This window comes from Taudactylus pleione, unplaced genomic scaffold (genome assembly GCF_031769625.1).
Source record: "Taudactylus pleione unplaced genomic scaffold, aTauple2 ptg001357l, whole genome shotgun sequence".
NCBI lineage: Eukaryota > Metazoa > Chordata > Amphibia > Anura > Myobatrachidae > Taudactylus > Taudactylus pleione.
Window position 1 is genome coordinate 42,305 of NW_028285757.1, and position 19,495 is coordinate 61,799.

At 41.8% G+C, this 19,495-nt stretch overlaps 1 protein-coding gene across 1 annotated transcript in view; it reads left to right on the plus strand.

The window, feature by feature from the left end:
* LOC148443003 (complement C3-like) overlaps positions 1–19,495 on the plus strand; it is a gene marked incomplete at its 5' end in the record, with an annotated part of 121,860 nt that overhangs the window by 12,680 nt on the left and 89,685 nt on the right. The window contains 4 exons of the mRNA XM_088463398.1: positions 2,121–2,321; positions 11,686–11,797; positions 16,001–16,086; positions 16,631–16,770. Of these exons, the coding sequence (XP_088319524.1) occupies positions 2,121–2,321; positions 11,686–11,797; positions 16,001–16,086; positions 16,631–16,770 (539 nt within the window). The remainder of the gene's footprint in view (positions 1–2,120; positions 2,322–11,685; positions 11,798–16,000; positions 16,087–16,630; positions 16,771–19,495) is intronic.

Genomic DNA, 19,495 nt, shown 5'->3' on the forward strand with positions numbered 1-19,495 from the left:
TCAATATGCGGATTGTAGTAAATAGAGCCCTAAACCACTATAGACATTATATTGTACAGTACTCCTTTAAATAAACTACAGGTACACCTGTGATTTCTAAAAATACATATCTACATTTGCCAGAAAACGCTCACCCAGCATTAAATAAGACAGATCAATTCAACTTCAAAGTTATTAAGGAACTCTGCCAAACTTAATACATTGACCCAACTTGCCAACACCCGGCATTTCTTTGCTACAGTATGCCACCCAGCTGCATTTTATGCTAAACCACTATAGACGGGTTGGGTATTAAATACCGATGGCTTAAAAGCCGCCGGTTCAAATCCTGACACTAGAAGCCTGACAGCAGAAAATCCAGATGCCGGCTGGTAAGTGTAGTTAACCCTCCTCTCTCCCCCACCCTAACCCTAACACTCCTTTGGGGGTGCATAACCCTAAGACTTTGGGGGTGGTGTCTAACCCTAAGTTCCCCTCGCCCCGTGGTGCCTAACCCTAACACCCCCTCCCAGCTCCCTAAACTTAACCCTCCCGGGGGGTACCTAACCCTAACCTCCCCCCCAGTGGTGCCTAACTTATTATTATTATTATTATTATTATTATCCTTTATTTATATGGTGCCACAAGTGTTCCGCAGCGCCTTACATAGTACATAGAACTAATAGGTGAACAAGAAACAAGTAACATACAGTACATTACAGTGCAGGACAAGGACACAACTTATATACATTGCTGTAATAGTGATTAAAGCACTCACAATAAGCTGCCAGGAGTTGGCGGTCCCGTCTTAGGTGCCTTAATGGGGAGTAGAGAGTAGAAGAAAATGTAAAGAGAAGCACATGAGGGAAGAGGTCCCTGCTCGTGAGAGCTTACATTCTAAGGGGAGGGGCAGACAGACAGGCGTGACACAGAAGGGGAAGATGGGAAGGAAAGAGCATGAGGTGGGTTTGGATGAGTGCTTGAAGGCCTTGAACTCTAACCCCTTATTCCCTTAGCCTAACCCTAACCCTCCTGGGGGGCACCTAACTCTAAGTCTCCCCGAGGGTGCTTAAACCTGCCCACCCCCACCCTATGGCTAACAGCTCCCGACTCCCAGCTTACCTATGTTCGGCATGCTGGGCGTCGGGATTTCAGCGCGGGGCAAATGATAGGCGTCAGTATTTAGATGCCTATCTTTAGTCCCATGCCGAGCTTTCAGTGTTGGGATTCTGGTGGTCGGCATCCCGGCCGCCAGCATCCTGACTACATCCCCTGTAGACATTGTATTGTACATGTTACAGGGCCATCTGTACTGCACAGTAAACTGTCCTTACATGATCTAAAGAAGCCTGTTGTAAAGACGCACAGGAAGTTTTTCATAAAGAGAGATCATTTCAGGTTCAATACTTTTAAAATACTATGCTCAACTTTATGTATTGGTGCCCATTTTACCCCTCCATTCCTCTATGTGTTAGGCTACCCAAGCTGCGTTAGACCCTAAACCTCTATTGACATTGTATTGTACACACCCAGTGCCTGGTGTAAAGTCGCATGTTTAACATCACATACACAACATGTAAGACTCACAGGACTCTCACACCAAATTATTTAATCCTGTGTTGAAATTTTTTTAAAAAAATTACAAAATGACATTGTTCTTTTCAGGACCTCAAACTCAAGGCACTGGATCTGCAAGGTGCTTACCTTACCCAACTCACCCACACATGCCAGCCATATCAGCAGCCACACCTGTTGTGTATGTGATATTTAAGTGTGCGACTTTACACCAGGCACCATGTACAATACAATGTCAAAGGATAAATAAACCTTTATTGCTTTTTCTGACCTTTTTTATTTCCAACTATGCTATTTACATGACTATGGAACATGTTATTAATTATGCGATTCAACTCTAATACCAAGGTCTTATTTGACAAAGGTTGGACAATAAAGACTATCTTTTCCTTAGAACATACTAATAAATGGTCAGGTGGAATAACTGGTCTATATTGCATTTAACTTCCAAAATATACAACTTTTCTATTCACCTGTCTATAACATTCTTTATTTGCTATTTTTTTTCTGTGGGGTGTGAGGGGGCTTTACAGAACAAATGCCAATCACATGCCTCAATCTTGCAGCCTCCCAATACTCAGGCCATGAGAAGATGTGCTGTCAGGATGGAATGCTTGTCAATCCCATGGGACACAGCTGTGAGCGTCGTTCCCGTCTCATACAGGATGGACAGAAGTGCATTGATGCCTTCATTGACTGCTGCAAGGAAATTGAGAAGCTACAATCAACTGAGAAGGAACTGAAAGATCATGATGAACTAGCAAGAAGTAAGGAGACATGATACAGAGAAATGTCCCATAGTCTACATAGTATATTGGAAACAAATACTTTAGAGACATGATCACAAATCATATGAAGCTAGAAGACAACATTTTATTATTGGGATCTTATTTATTAAGTGGTGACAATGCCCTTTTATGAGGTGCATCACTATGGCACAATAGGCAGTAATTAATGTTTAATCCATTATAAAGTGGCTGACCATTGGTATGCATCAGTTGGGATGCTTTAGTTGTGACTGATGGTTTGCATGGTTCAGTTGGCCATGCAAAGGCAAAATATTTTTATTTGATTACAAAGAGAAACAGACCACTTATAGTACCATACATGTGGGCTTGAAGGTACTGCAGTCTCATCTCTGACTAACTATACCTTGATTAGTTGATTCCATATCCAACAATGTTTTGTTAAAATCATGGGGCTGATTATATCCATGTAGTGAATGTGCAGACACAATTGTCCACATTCTTGCCGTGGTCATGTATCAAAAGCTCTATGCAATACTGACTCATGCATACTGGGAAGGGAAGCCTGTTACTGACAGATCTCTTACACCTACCATGGAGCTGGTGGAAGTCCAGATACTATTGATGATGATTTCAGCGGCAGATGTACAATCATGGGGTGGCACTGATTTCAACACGCACACGCATGAACCTCCATTAGCCTGTGACTACAGCCACTTTGCGTGTGACTCAGAATCAGCCTCTTTTTGTCAATATGATTGTTTCTTTATTATACCTAGCAAGAAGTTATTTTCATTTATAGTTTGAAAGTGGGGCTACAACTGTTCTGTTCCTCTTCACATCTTGAGAATATTCAGTAACTTTCTTATATTCTGTTGGAGAGAAAATTGATTATATGGGCAATGGTAAAACAAATTCCCCAGCTTGCCTAGTACCATTTTCTACCAAAGGTCATACAGTATGTTGCCTTCCATTGCTCTAGTCCTTTGTCCTTCCCAAAATTCCCTGCTTGGCTCTTCCCTAGTGCAGAAAGACGAGGCTTATTTTGCATGGCTGGGAGATTTTATACATTGCTCATTTGCCCTTTGTGCTCTCCTATACTGTCCACCTGTGCCCATTCCTTGATATGTGAAGCACAAGGCTGATGTGTAAGACCACTTTAAACCACGAGGTTGAGTTATCAGTCGTCAGTTCAGAGGTGGAGTTTTGTAAGTTTTATTAATGATTGACAGATTGCAATGTTCATCTGGTCTTCTGCAAATTGCCACAGGCAGGTTATTTCTGTCTGGCAGATTGCACTTTTTACTGAATTTAAATTGCTTACTTACCTTCACTCTCCTGCTTTTTATTTATTTATTTTTTTATTTTCTGTTCGTAGTTCTCACCACTGCATTTTTTCCTTTCAATTTTCTCCCTTTAATTCCCCCCATATTTATTTCACCATTTTTAATTTTTTTCACCTCTCCTTTATTCTTAAGTTACTTTTTCATTTTTCTCTACTATGTCCCATCTGGGAGGCTTTTGTCTTTCCATCGATGCTGCCTCCAATATCACTCCGATTCCTCTAATTTATTTTGGAGCAGGGTTCTGTAGTAGCACAGCAGAGGGGTTGAACAGTGTAGTGGTCACTGGCCAGAATTGGCTGGTATGTCTGCATCCCCCAGCAGGTCCATGGTACTTCCTCCTTCATCCACTATGGTGCCACCAGAGAATTTTCTTGGGATCATGGTGGCACCCGGCAACATGGCACCAGCAGTATTCGAGGTTACAGCTGCTACTCAAGTCCCATATTTTTTTTTGTACTTTTCTCCATGGAACTCATAGGTGCCGGGTTCAGTGTCTACATCTGTGGATGGAGCAGTTGTCTCCCAGTGCCCCCAGTAATATGTGGCATAGGCAGTATTTGCTATGGCAAGATTGTGGCCACCACATCTGGCAGCAACATGACAGATGTGGGGAGGTGGCTGAAGTTTTGATCCTCCTGCCCACCGTAGAGCAGACACAGGGCAGGGGACAGATATCAGTCTACACTGCAGTCTTTATATTGAGTTAATATCTTATTTATTACTATTGATGATGTGTATTAGGCACCCAGCTCAGGCTTCTGGGTTGTCAGGTATTAGTGAACTAAGGCCCTCATTCAGAGCCGCTCGTTAGCGGCAGTACGCTCATTCCGAGCGATGTTTGCACATCTGCGCATGCGTACGGTTTTTAGTACGCATGCGCGAACCAGTCAGTGCGGACAAAAATCGTTTGTACGCTATATAGCGAGTGCCTGCTATTTTGAGTGACAGAATGAGGCGTATGTGGGTGGTAACAGGGGAAGGTGCTTGAAAATGGGGAGTGGAGATCCGAACGCAGGCGTGCTTAAAGGTCAAAACGGGCGTATTATGGGTGTGCATAATTAATACAGCAGCGTCATTGACCACGTCACTGGGTTATTTTATAGCCAGAACTGCTCGCAAATTTGTGGTAGCAAACACCAACCACAAGAATAGCGAGCAGTTCATACGCTGGTCGATGTACTCGATTAATCTAATAAATAGCGGACATGACGTATGGTGCGAGCGGCCAGGGGGCGTTTTTAACAAATAAACGAGCGTATGTTTTGCTCGCTCGTTCAGACTTAGAGGTGTGAACAGACTGCAATTTGCGAACGGATCATTTGAATAGCCACCCCTTGTTTTTGAACGAACGACCGCAAATAGCGAACGGCTCTGAATCAGGGCCTAAGAGCTTAAATGTTTTGCTCCTCCCATTAATTACAGCCACACCAGCTCTATCAACATGGCAACAGACGTGTCTCACTCTTGGCATATCTTGTCTACCGGCAATGTAATGGATGTGGGATTGGAGGTCATGTGTGCACCTGCCATTCCAGCAGCTGCTTCTTTGAAGTTTTTTGGCTACAGTGCAAGGATATGGATTGATGATAAGGTGGCTGCAGAGCTAAAGCTCGTAGCAACGTTTTTTTTTTTTATCACTGTGGCCACTAGCCCCCATTACAACACAGTATCTTAGTACATACAGGTTAAGTCTCCCATATCCAAAATGCTTGGGACCAAAGGCATTTTGGATATCAGAATATTCCGTATTTTGAAATAATTGCATACCACAATGAAATATCTTGGGAATGGGACCCAAATCTAAACACAGAATGCATTTATGTTTTATTATATTATACAATATATTCAATAATTTTGTAGCCCAAACAAAAATTGTGTACATTGTACCATCAAAAAACAAAGGTTTCACTATTTCAGTTATGCTAAACAAATTCTGTATTTCGGAATAGTTGGATATGGGAGACTCAACCTGTAGAATAGCTGCCTACCAGCTGGCATAGCTACATTCACAACTAGATTCCCAACCCTGCAGCCACGTTTCTCTATCACAGCAACATTTGAAATGTAGGGAGTAGGTATCAGCCCACTGGCCCAAAAGGAAAGCTCTATGATGCTCAGTGGAGATCTGCTATAGAGGTTTGCGAGTTAGGGGGAGATGTACTAAGCTCTGAAAAGTGATAAAGTGGAGAGTGATAAACTGCCAGCCACACAGCTCCCAACTGTCATGTTACAGGCTGTGTTTGAAAAATGACAGTTGGGAGCTGATTGGCTTGTGGTTTATCACTCTCCAGTTTATCACTTTCCAGAGCTTAGTACATCTGGCCTCAGTCTGTTTGGTTATAGTGCCCAAGGGTGTATATTGTACTCACTTCCCTCTTTGAACATAGAACCTAGATAGCTCTGAGTTTGGATATAGGCTGTAATAAAAAGATGCAATAAATGGGAGTCATTTCCTCATAAGAAATGTTCTTGCAAAAATATGGTAACTTGCAAAGATAAGAAACAGGCAGGTTGCATTTGCTTTACATCATGAGCAAATATGGCTACTTAATCATCTGCAAGTACTTGCACCTACCATTGCAAGTGCAGTCTACGTACCTCCTCATAGGTGCATTTATTAATGATTGCAAGTCTGCCTCTCACTGAACTTCTGCATGTCCAGCACTGGTGTGAACATCCCCTCACTAAACCTTGTCTACTGTATGTAAGAAATATATCATATATAAGGTACGATGCATCCTAATTGCATTGACCACATAGCTGAAATTGGGCACTTTTCTTTCCTGTGCACCAGGGCCACCAAGAGATCTATGTAAATACTGACTTGTGTTATTTAAAACAAGATTCAACTGTAAATCTAGATATAGATATTCTGGACCTCATTCAGAGTCGGTCGAAGCGGCCGCACGGTCGTACGGGAAAAGGGTCCGGATATGCAAATGATGCACTCGCATGTTGCGTCCCTAACATCGGATCGGCAGCTGGCCGACCAAGGGGAGGAAGCGGCCGGAAGTAAAAAAATACGCCCCCTTCTCGTACGCATTACACGTCATCTTCGGGCATATAAGGATTAATCGAGACCATCGGGAACCATCGGAACTGGTCGTAGAGCTTAAGGTTGACCATACCCTCTCTTAAGCACTACGATCAGGTCATTGTAAAAACCTCCCATGTCACGTGTGCCATGACACTACTTTCTTAATTATGCACTCCCATAAAACGCCGTTCGCATAATTAGGCACGCCTGCGTTCGGCTCTCCACTCCCCTGTTTTCAAGCACCTTCCCCTGTTACCACGCACAAACGCCTCAATCTGTCACTCAAACTACCGACCTGGCTGTGTTCAAGGAGAGAGAAATTTCTGATCGTAGCGGCTAGTTTGCGCACGCGCATTGCGAACTTTACGCATGCGCAGTTAAGCGAACATCGGTGGCGTACGACTGTGCGACCTCTGAATGAGGTCCTCAGTGTAGTAAACACTGTTACATGTATATAACATACTTGCCTACTTTAAAAAAAAAATTCAGGGAGCTTGTGAAGCACACACCTATAAGCGCACGTTAAAGTGGGCGTGTCCTGCTACATCTGAGAGGCGTGTCATAAAATTAATTTACATACAAATGTAAATGATCCCCGAAGCAGTTAAAAAGATTTACTTGCTGATGAAAATACACTGATACTTTTCAGAAAACGCATGTAGCCATAGGGATCATTGTGCCTTATACCCAATACAGGGAAATGATTCTAACGATCCCATTTCAATGTATATATCTCAGTTTTTTTCGTATATAACAGATTCATTATGGGGGTATGGTGCAATCAGGGAGATTGCTAGGCTCTTCAGGGAGTCAGGGAGATTGCTGCTATTTCAGGGAGTCTCCCTGACAATCAGAGAGAGTTGGCAAATATGCTGTATAATGAATGGGAGATCCAATTTACGCAGAACATACAACTGGCTGTGTTTTCCCTTCATCAAAAAAGAAAAATCATCAAGGCTAAAAATATTTACTGCAAATGTTATCTTCATGCATGATCTGCTACTGTACATATGTTATCTGTATGCATAAGTCATGATATACTACAAATGCATAATGCCTGCCCAAGCACACCCAACATAAATTAGCCACTGCCGTTCTCCCATCCACTCCGCCATCACCAGCCCCAAACGATGACAGCTTGTCACTTACTCTGCAATGGGATACTCTGTGCATCCATAATTGCAGTTCGATAGCAGCAGGGCCGGATCCAGGGTTCGGAGCACCCTGTGCCTGCCCTTGAGCAGGCGCCCTATTTGGGGGCGTGGCCTAATTACCATAGGCCATGCCCCTGTGTGACGTTATTGGCATGCCCGCATGGCACGTCTCCAAATAACGTCAGGCTGGGGGTAAAGCCCAGCACTCCGTCACTGGCTGGGCTTCCCCCAGCCTTCTCCCGTCAGTGCGCGCGGCATCCATTCACACTAAAGGGGTCCGTCACCGCCACACAGCAGCGGCGGTGGGGGTCCCCAGCCTCCTGATTTGACCACCCGCGGGCCGAAGTGGAACAGTGGGCCAGTACTGTCCTGCTGAAATCGGGATGCTGGGGAGTGGTTCCGCCCTCTACGGGTGGCGCCCCTGTGCGACCGCACTGGTCAAACAGCCCTAGAGCCGGCCCTGATAGCAGCTCATGCACAGTGCAGCTTGTATGCATGTGCAATGGCAAACAATCGCTCGTTCTGAGTCTATAGTTGCACTTGTGATTGGTACATACTTGCCGACAATCAGCTCCCTCCTTCCAGGAGGGAGCTGAATGTAGGCTAACAGCAGGGGGGGGTGTCCAGACAGTTATGACACATTGGGGGCGGAGCCACGTGATTGCTTCATCGTGGCCCCGCCCCCTCTTTACAAGGCCATTATTTTCGGCATTGTGAAGCAGGGGGTGGGGCCACGATGACGCGATTCAGTGCAAATTGCGTCACCGGCCCCCTGCTGCGGGGATTTCTAGTTTATTCTGGGGTGAGGTCGGGAGGGTTGGTGTATGCCAGGAGGCTTGCCTGCCTTTCCAGGGGACCGGGAGCAGCACCCGATATTTGGGAGGCTCCCGGCCAGATCGGGAGGGTATGCAAGCCTGGATTGGTGCTGTATCAGGTCCTTAATGCATAAAGCTATGATGAACTAAAATGTCATCTCTAAGCATGTCCTACACTCAACATTCATTCTTTGAAGTTGTTTTATTCTCTCTGTTTAATAACTAAAATATATGTGACCTTTGTACATGTACTAAATGGTCTCATAATACCTCTTCCATGTCATAGTGCAGGACTACACCTTCTACCATTACAAGCGCACAGCAGTTGTTTGATGTTTATATCCATTTTCAATCTCACAGCCGCATTCAATTAGTTTCGCATCTACGGAAAAGTTTAGTCTGCTGGACTTTTCGCCGACATCGCGTGTTTTGGAGACGGAAACTTATCGGATGCGGTCCGGTTTTACTCCGTATTCAATTCCCAAACAGAAGAAAAAAAGGACCCGGCGAATGTGAAACAGGCGGAAAGTACTGTCAGAATTGGGGGAATCACTCTGAACCCCAGAAAAAGAGGGGATGACTTTGGAAATCATTATGGTAGTTTAGTATTAGCCCTAGTTAAGGTACTTAAGTGGTGGTAATTGCTTGCTATTAGCGTCTTGGTAAAAGTGGTGAAGAATGGCATAAAGCTGTGTTTTATGGAGAAAAAAAGTAGTCCTGCCAAATTTGGGATGCTTGAAAATGGGTGCTACCATATTTAAATGTCTGTAACATGATGTTTTAGAAAAAGTTAAATTTCTCCGTCATACAAGCACCTGCAATCCCAGAAAGCATAGAGCACCCCCAGAAGCTTATTTTGCTAGTTTTTTATGTTGACAATTTCTCCTATACTTCAAACACATTAGAAATTAAAGTGTAAGTTCACTTCTAATTCACGACTATGGCCCGTATTCAATTCACCATGAAAAGTCAGAATCTGCGAAAAAGTATTGCCGATTGCGACTTTTCGCCAGGCAGAAACTTATCCCCGTATTCAATTGCAAACACTTTTCGCGTACGCGAAAATGCAATGCAATGTAAAAGGCGAAAAAGACTCGCCTCTGAATAGGTGGAGAAAAAAAGTGCAAAATCACTATTTTGGGGTGCAAAGGTGGGGAGACCACTCAGCACCCTTGGGACAGCCCCCCAAAGATAACTGCGTCAAAAAACCCTTTAAAAAAGTGAGGAACACCCCAAAAAGGCACTTTGAAAATGGGGGCGAAAAAGTGCAAAATGGGGGGTACAAACTTAAAAAAGTTTTTTTAAACTTTACTTTAACGACTTTAAACCATGCTTGCAGTCATTTTCAAGTACCCCGAATTTGGCAGAACTACTTATTTTCACCGAAAAAACTAGTTAATGATATTCTTCACCTCTTGTGCAAAGACGCTAATTATTAAGTAGCCCAAATAGCTTTATTAGGGCTAATTGGGGGCATGTACATTGATCCCCAATGTTAGTGCATCTTTTAGGGGGTGTCAGGCTGATTTCCCCAATTCTGACAGCACTTTGCGCCTTTTTTGCCAATTGTATGTTCTGTGCAAATTGAATATCCCATTTATTATATATATATATATATATATATATATATATATATATGTAACAGTGTTTACTACACTGAATATATATATATATCTAGATTTACAATTTAACCATATTTTAAATGTCAGGAGTCAGTATTCACATAGACTTGACAAAATATTTTAATACATTTTCATTAAAAGTTATATTTTAAAGTCATGCATAATACATAAACAGTGCCCCAAAAAAGAGTCTGCTATGTGGCACAGGAAACATATAACTTATTATTATTATTATTATTATTATTATTACTACCAGTTTTTTATATAGTGCACATATATTCTGTAGCGCTTTACAGAGAATATTTGTCCATTTACTTCAGTCCCTGCCCCAGTGGAGCTTACAGTCTATATTCCCTACCACATGCACACACAACTAGCAACACATGCACCGCAAGGCATGATAACTAGCAACACAGCGAAAGAAGAGTCATAAGTACCAAAGAACTAGTGTCTGCCTATTTGTCTGTCTACCTACCGATATATAGTGCACATATATTTTGCAGCGCTTTACAGAGCATATTTGGCCAACAGGGAACAGTAAAACAGAGAGAGTGAACAGCTGAGATATACTGCACCTGAGATAAACAGAATTACTGTGTATCTGACACTACCAAATCACAGTGTCGCATAAATAGAAGAGTCCATAGCAAATAGATATTTTTTAAGTATCAATGTATAGCAGGAACATACCATCGTGCCTCTGCAGGTCTAGAACCAGTCTAGCCTTTAACTAATCTTGACTCCTTGGAGCACCAACAACACCACAAAATTAAAGACGGTTTATTTACCTTTAATCTTCTTTATTGTTGGCTTCATCTTGATTACACAATCTTCTTTATCAATTTGGCTCTAAACTCCTATGCCGATCAAACCAACCCAGTTTGCCAAAGAGAGATCGATCAGGTTCCAGTACTGGGTTTGGCTAATGTGTGCAGGATGTAGTCGACCTGCGGACATGGTTACACTCCCCTGGCTGACCCTTTCCCCCTCTCTAAGCACCCTTGCTAATCATGTATAGTGCAAATTCATGAAGCAAAAAATTGACCACCATCACTGTCTCCGTGTGGTCATCATTTGACCCATGTTTGACAGCCTAACCAACCATGAAAATGTGCAGCTTACCTATCCACTTGACATTTGCAATTTATATAATTAATTTCAATATACAGAGTTCATGAATATGGTTCACTTATTGAGGCAGTGAGTTTAATGCCCATTTCTCAAAACCCTTCTTAGGTCAGCCTCTCTGATAGCAACCCCTCCTAGCAACAAGGTTTGCCGTCGTGCAGCTCTGTAATTCCATCCTAGGCTGAATCAGGCTCTTAGTCAAAAGATTTAAAATGCTGATTCTTTATTTATTCAGATTATCGAGAGCAGTCAAAGTTAACAATTCATTTTGTATATATTCCAGGTGATGAAGACAGTGAGTATATTGATGATGCTACTATAACATCCAGAACAGAATTTCCGGAAAGTTGGCTCTGGAAGACAGAGATAATGAGTGAAAAACCAGATGCGGATGGGTAAATGGCCTGTTCTCTTACAAATCCAAAAACCTCAAATTTTTAACACATTAATCAGCAAAGAAATGAGGGCTTGATTCAGCAAGGAATGCAAAGGAGAGAATGCACGCACTTGGCCGATGTTTTCGCACTGCGCATGCATATTATTATTATTATTATTATTATTATCATATATTTATATGGTGCCACAAGTGTTCCGCAGCATCTTACAAAGTACATAAACAAGTTGTAGACAAGCAATTTACAGAACAATACACTACAGGACCAGGACATGGATAATATATATTGCTACATTAGTGACCATAACACCCAGATAAGCAACAGAGCCTAAGCAACCAAGTGTTAGGTGCCCTAGTGGTGAGTAAGAAGAAGATGAAACTAAAGTAGGCAGAAACAAGAGGGTAGAGGGCCCTGCTCGTAAGAGCTTACATTCTAAAAGGGAGGGGAAGACAAACAGGGGTGACACAGGTGGGGTAGATGGGGAGGAAGGAGCATGTAGCAGGGAGTTAGAATGATAGCTGGAAGGCTGTGATGAAGTAGTGGGTCTTGAGAGCCCGTGTGAAGAATTGGAAAGAGGTGGAGAGTCTGATGAGGAGTGGGAGAGAGTTCCAAAGGTGGGGAGCAGTGCGGGCAAAATCTTGGAGGCAGGAGTGGGAGGAAGTAACCAGCTAGCATGAAAGGCACGTTATTGACGTTTAAAAGACTTTGAGTGCTTTTTTCTATATCCTATATATATATATATATATATATATATATATATATATAATATATTATATGTATATATATATATTATATTATATGTATATATATATATATATATATATATATATATTATATATATATATTTCTAAAAATGAAGCAGACAAGGGGGCACCCAGTAGTGCATTAAAAGATATAAAGAAAGTTTTATTTCACAATAACATCTGACTGCAAAGTGCACTTGTACCATCATTAGCGGTATAACCACTGCAAGCATTTAAAACGTGAAGCAAAAAACCTCTGGCGAATAGCAAGTTCAAGTAGTCCTCGTGTCCTCGTCTCCACGCCAAGCCACGCCCCTATGCATTTTGTTACCAGGACTTCGTCAGAGGGCTGGCTTGGCATCCTCCACTTGTTATTTTTATACCTGGCGGTATCCCATAGTAACCATTCTTTCTATTGTACCACATTCTATGTTCAGCTGCTAATAGAGACCTGTATCAGTTAATCAACTGATCACCTGGACAGGCTGCCTTGTGGTTTAATCATCTGCACCTTATAAATAGCATTTAAATTAAGACCAATAATACATATAAACATATTACATAGAAACATTTGACATAAAAGTATTTAACACACAATATTGTATTTAAATTCTAGATAGATTTCAACCATAGTTGTATCTTCACAAATACATAAATATAAATGTTAAAATCACATTAGAAACTAGTAATAAAATGATAAGATAATAAAAAAATTATGAGATAATAAAAAAGTACAAGGCAAACACAGATCTACCTTCACTGTCATATCTTAATAATTGTCTGCCGCAACAGGATTAAATTGATCATTTATATTATTCTATAGAATCTGACTATACCGACGAAAGTTACCCCCTATATAGAGAAAAAAACGGGTTATATTATTATCTTTTTGCATTCTACATTAATTTCCAAAATCCAGATATTTAAATAATGTAAGAAAGAGCTAGAGCAGTAGTAAGGGATCTAGACTATATTGATTTATTCTAGATAAGGAGTATTTTCAAATCCTTTGTTTAATCCCATAGGTAAGAGGGTGTTTAGGGTTAAAATCCAAAACGTCTCTCTTATCCCTAATCTAGTGAGCCTGTCTCCATCTCTTCTATCCAGTGTCACATGTTCGAGGCCCATGAACCTTAGTGATTATGGGTCACTCGAATGACATGTTCTAAAATGTCTTGGAACACTGTGATTATCAACCATATTCTTAATGTTTCTCAGGTGTTCCAATACCCGAATTTTAAGGGGTCTCTTAGTTTTCCCTATATAACGTTTCCCGCATCCACAATCCAGTAAATAAACTACAATGGTAGCATTGAAATTAATCATACTGTTTACTTTATACTGTTTTGATGGTTCTCCTTGATTATGGAATGTTTTCTTCCCTTTTAAGCCATGCACACATACTTTGCAATGGCCACAGGTATAGAGGCCTTTTATGTTATTCATAAAACCTTCATCACCATCTATAATTTTAGGCAATAAACTGGGTGACAGAGAGGATTTCAAGCTTCTTGCTCTTTTAAACACAACATCAGGTGCTTGATTAATATGAGGACTTAAAACAGGGTCCATGCGGATAATGTGCCAATATTTCCTAAGTATACTCTGTGTATCATTATTTGCACTGTTATATTGAGTTACAAAGGGACAAAAGAGTTTCTTTCTTACATCATCTATTGTATCAACTGATTCACGGTATTTCAGAAATTCTTTCCTGTCCAACCCTGAGCTTTGTCTATAGCTGATTGAATCAAAGACATAGGATAGCCCTTTTCTCTAAACCTCTCTCTATAAATTTCTGATTGTTCATTGTATTTCTCAATATTGGTACAATTTCTCCTTAATCTGACCAACTGAGAGAAAGGGAGACTTCTCTTCCATTTTTTTTATGGAGACAGCTATTAAATTCCAAATAACTGTTACTGTCTACCTTCTTAAAAAAAGTTGTGGTGTCCGCCGTATTACTCAAAGATTGATAGTTCTTTGCTTTAAGGGTCAAATCAATAAATTCTATTTCATCTTTTATGAAAATTGGAAGTGAATTGAAGATTATAGCTGTTTGTAATCAAATATTTTACAAATTCTGTAAAATTTATTTCAGATCCACTCCATATCACCTGTATATCGTCTATATATCATTTACATAAGATAATCTTATCAAAAAAAGGGTTATTGTTCAAAATATACTCCTTTTCCCATTGTTCCATGTACAGATTCGTGAACCCTGGGGCACAAATTGTCCCCATCGCCGTCCTGCAGGTCTGTAGGATGAACTCATCAGGGAAAAGAAAATAGTTGTGTTCTAATACATATTGTAGACAAGTCACTATAAATTCAGTTCTAAGTGGATTCATCTCAGGGTCATAACTCAATACTTTCATTATACATCCAATACCTAAATCATGTGGAATCGATGTATATATTGCCTGAACATCGATTGTTCCCCAACTGTAATTTCCATTCCAATCAAAAGAATCCAACAATTGTATTACATGTGTAGAATCCTTCACATAGGTTTCCAAAATCGGTACATATTTTTAAAAAAATACATCAACATATTCTGAGATTCTAGCAGTCAATGAATCAATACCAGATACAATCGGGCGGCCAGGCGGCCTATCCCGCTTTTTATGTAACTTTGGCAAAAAATATATAGTGGCCAATCTTGGATGTTCATTCCATATATTTATATATTTATATTCATATTTAAATATTTATATTCATCATCTCCCAAAACCTGGGAGTCTTTCCCTTTATCAAGTAATTTTTTAAAATGAAACTAAGTATTCCTTCATTGGATCACCTTTTAATTTTTGGTTGGAATTAATATCTGATAATAGTCTGTACATCTCCCGTTCATACTCATTTCGATCTAATATAACAACACCTACACCCTTGTCTGCAGACTTTATCACAACATCGTTGTTTTCTGCCAGACTTTTTAATGCCAAATTTTCAGCTGCAGTGAGATTTCTCTCAACATTATTACCAGATCTTTTTAGTTTATCAAACTCTTTTCTCACCAATTGTGCATATACAGTAGGTCCAGGTGAGATCCCTTTGATTCAATTGGATAAAAAGTGGATTTGGACTTTAATCCTTATGTACAACTTTGTTTATTTGATTCCCAATTTTTAACGGGTGCTAGTGATTTATTATTTTGTCTAATTAAATTTGACCTTTAAAAGACCTCGAGTGCTGCTGCTTTTTTATATATCCTATCTATATATATACTCCTTCATCAATTATCTCAACATATATGATAGGCCAATAGAAAGTAAATAGCATTTCAAATCACCAACACATACAGTGCCTTCGCATCTGAGGTCTTTTTCAAAATAAAAAAAATTTGTGTGATGTACAGTAGTTTGTCATATGGAATTTAAACTTAAGACTGTTCCCCAGGGATTATATTGTTTCCTGCTGTTGAATCAATCCAGACATGTTTGTTTTTTAACAGAATTTCTACCAAGAGTCTCAGTGTGATCTTAAAAGATTCAATAACTACATGGGAGGTTTTGGCTGTAAGTTTGTCTGAAAACAAAGGTAAGCATTCCCTCATTTAGGACTTGTATGATCTAGGAACAGTACGGTGTTTTCTGGATGTCTTTTTTTGTGGATCCAGACTCTTTAACCTTCATGTGCAAAATACGACATATGAGTTACAGTAGTATCAGAGTTGTGATTCCTCAACTAACAAGTGTCTGACATTGGGGCAAGATATATCAAGCATTGCAATTTGATTGTTATACATCCTGCCACTTGTCGCATGCACAAGATCATTCAGTAATGCGGTATGCATGTACAAGTGTGATTAAAATCACATAGTACAGCTCTTATGATAAGAGCTGTTATTTAGAGTGTAAGGACTTCTGGGTTTATGACCCGGGAATCCTTCTTCACATGTGTGGCCGTGTGCAAGTGCATGCACGAGCTGCAAGGGACTCTAGTTTGGATCCCGAAGGAAGCCCAAAGGATTCTATTAATAAATGTCATCTATAGATCACAAAATGTGTTGTGTACTGTTAGAACCAGGATGATGTGTCCTCACAGATGTTGTTTCCTCCTTTTTTTGCTAATTAATTGACAGGTATCTGTGTGTTTAAACCCCATGAGATCCAGGTTATGATGAAATTCTTCATAGACCTGAAGCTGCCATATTCTGTGGTGAGGAACGAGCAGGTGGAGATACGGGCCATTCTCTACAACTATGACAGCATCCAGCATAAGGCAAGTCAAAAAACTTATAGTAATAACTAGGGGTGAGCGGGTTCGGATTTCTGAAATCCGAACCCCCCCGAGCCCCCCCGATCCGAGTCCGATCCGAGTCAGGCTCGACTTTTCCCGCCTGACTCGTATCTGAAATCGAGGCAAAATGTCATCATCCCGCCTTCCGAGTCTCGCGGGTTTTGGATCCTATATAAGGTACCCACGTCGGCGCCATTTTCTCACTCGGCTGTGGACAGTGAAGAGGGAGGGTGGGAGTTAGGGCTGTGTAGTGTAGTGTAGTGTAGTGCTGCTGTTGTCCACTACTTCAAAGTCCATAGGGGCTGGCTGTGTTGTGCTGTGCTGCTGTTGTTAATAGGGGCTGTGTCCACTACTTCAAAGTCCATAGGGGCTGGCTGGACTGTGTTGTGCAGTCAGTTCTCCATAGGGGCTGTGTCCACTCCAAAGTCCTGTGCAGTGTCCCAGTCCTAAAGAGGTGCTGTAGTGTTGTCCAGGGGGTGCTCTGTCCATCAGGGGTGCTCCCCCCAAGTGCTAAAAAAATAATATATTTTCTGTGTTTGTGAATTGTGTGCGCAGTAGCCGCACGTGCATCAACAAAGTAGTGCCAAGCGTGCGCCTGTGTCATAAGTAAAGGGCCGGCTGGCTTGACCGTTAAAGGGTGCTGTAACCCCCAAAGTACACTCCAGTCCAAACAAAAAAAAAATTATTTTCTGTGTTTGTGAATTGTGTGCGCAGTAGCCGCACGTGCATCAACAAAGTAGTGCCAAGCGTGCGCCTGTGTCATAAGTAAAGGGCCGGCTGGCTTGACCGTTAAAGGGTGCTGTAACCCCCAAAGTACACTCCAGTCCAAACCAAAAAAAAAATTATTTTCTGTGTTTGTGAATTGTGTGCGCAGTAGCCGCACGTGCATCAACAAAGTAGTGCCAAGCGTGCGCCTGTGTCATAAGTAAAGAGCCGGCTGGCTTGACCGTTAAGGGTGCTGTAACCCCCGAAAGTACACTCCAGTCCAAACCAAAAAAAAAATTATTTTCTGTGTTTGTGAATTGTGTGCGCAGTAGCCGCACGTGCATCAACAAAGTAGTGCCAAGCGTGCGCCTGTGTCATAAGTAAAGGGCCGGCTGGCTTGACCGTTAAGGGTGCTGTAACCCCCGAAAGTACACTCCAGTCCAAACCAAAAAAAAAATTATTTTCTGTGTTTGTGAATTGTGTGCGCAGTAGCCGCACGTGCATCAACAAAGTAGTGCCAAGCGTGCGCCTGTGTCATAAGTAAAGGGCCGGCTGGCTTGACCGTTAAAGGGTGCTGTAACCCCCAAAGTACACTCCAGTCCAAACCAAAAAAAAAATTATTTTCTGTGTTTGTGAATTGTGTGCGCAGTAGCCGCACGTGCATCAACAAAGTAGTGCCAAGCGTGCGCCTGTGTCATAAGTAAAGAGCCGGCTGGCTTGACCGTTAAGGGTGCTGTAACCCCCGAAAGTACACTCCAGTCCAAACCCAAAAAAAAATTATTTTCTGTGTTTGTGAATTGTGTGCGCAGTAGCCGCACGTGCATCAACAAAGTAGTGCCAAGCGTGCGCCTGTGTCATAAGTAAAGGGCCGGCTGGCTTGACCGTTAAGGGTGCTGTAACCCCCGAAAGTACACTCCAGTCCAAACCAAAAAAAAAATTATTTTCTGTGTTTGTGAATTGTGTGCGCAGTAGCCGCACGTGCATCAACAAAGTAGTGCCAAGCGTGCGCCTGTGTCATAAGTAAAGGGCCGGCTGGCTTGACCGTTAAAGGGTGCTGTAACCCCCAAAGTACACTCCAGTCCAAACCAAAAAAAAAAATATTTTCTGTGTTTGTGAATTGTGTGCGCAGTAGCCGCACGTGCATCAACAAAGTAGTGCCAAGTGTGCGCCTGTGTCATAAGTAAAGGGCCGGCTGGCTTGACCGTTAAAGGGTGCTGTAACCCCCAAAGTACACTCCAGTCCAAACCAAAAAAAAAATTATTTTCTGTGTTTGTGAATTGTGTGCGCAGTAGCCGCATGTGCATCAACAAAGTAGTGCCAAGCGTGCGCCTGTGTCATAAGTAAAGGGCCGGCTGGCTTGACCGTTAATGGGTGCTGTAACCCCCAAAGTACACTCCAGTCCAAACCAAAAAAAAAATATTTTCTGTGTTTGTGAATTGTGTGCGCAGTAGCCGCACGTGCATCAACAAAGTAGTGCCAAGTGTGCGCCTGTGTCATAAGTAAAGGGCCGGCTGGCTTGACCGTTAAAGGGTGCTGTAACCCCCGAAAGTACAGTCCAGTCCAAACCAAAAAAAAAATTATTTTCTGTGTTTGTGAATTGTGTGCGCAGTAGCCGCACGTGCATCAACAAAGTAGTGCCAAGCGTGCGCCTGTGTCATAAGTAAAGGGCCGGCTGGCTTGACCGTTAAGGGTGCTGTAACCCCCGAAAGTACACTCCAGTCCAAACCAAAAAAAAAATTATTTTCTGTGTTTGTGAATTGTGTGCGCAGTAGCCGCACGTGCATCAACAAAGTAGTGCCAAGCGTGCGCCTGTGTCATAAGTAAAGGGCCGGCTGGCTTGACCGTTAAGGGTGCTGTAACCCCCGAAAGTACACTCCAGTCCAAACCAAAAAAAAAATTATTTTCTGTGTTTGAGAATTGTGTGCGCAGTAGCCGCACGTGCATCAACAAAGTAGTGCCAAGCGTGCGCCTGTGTCATAAGTAAAGGGCCGGCTGGCTTGAC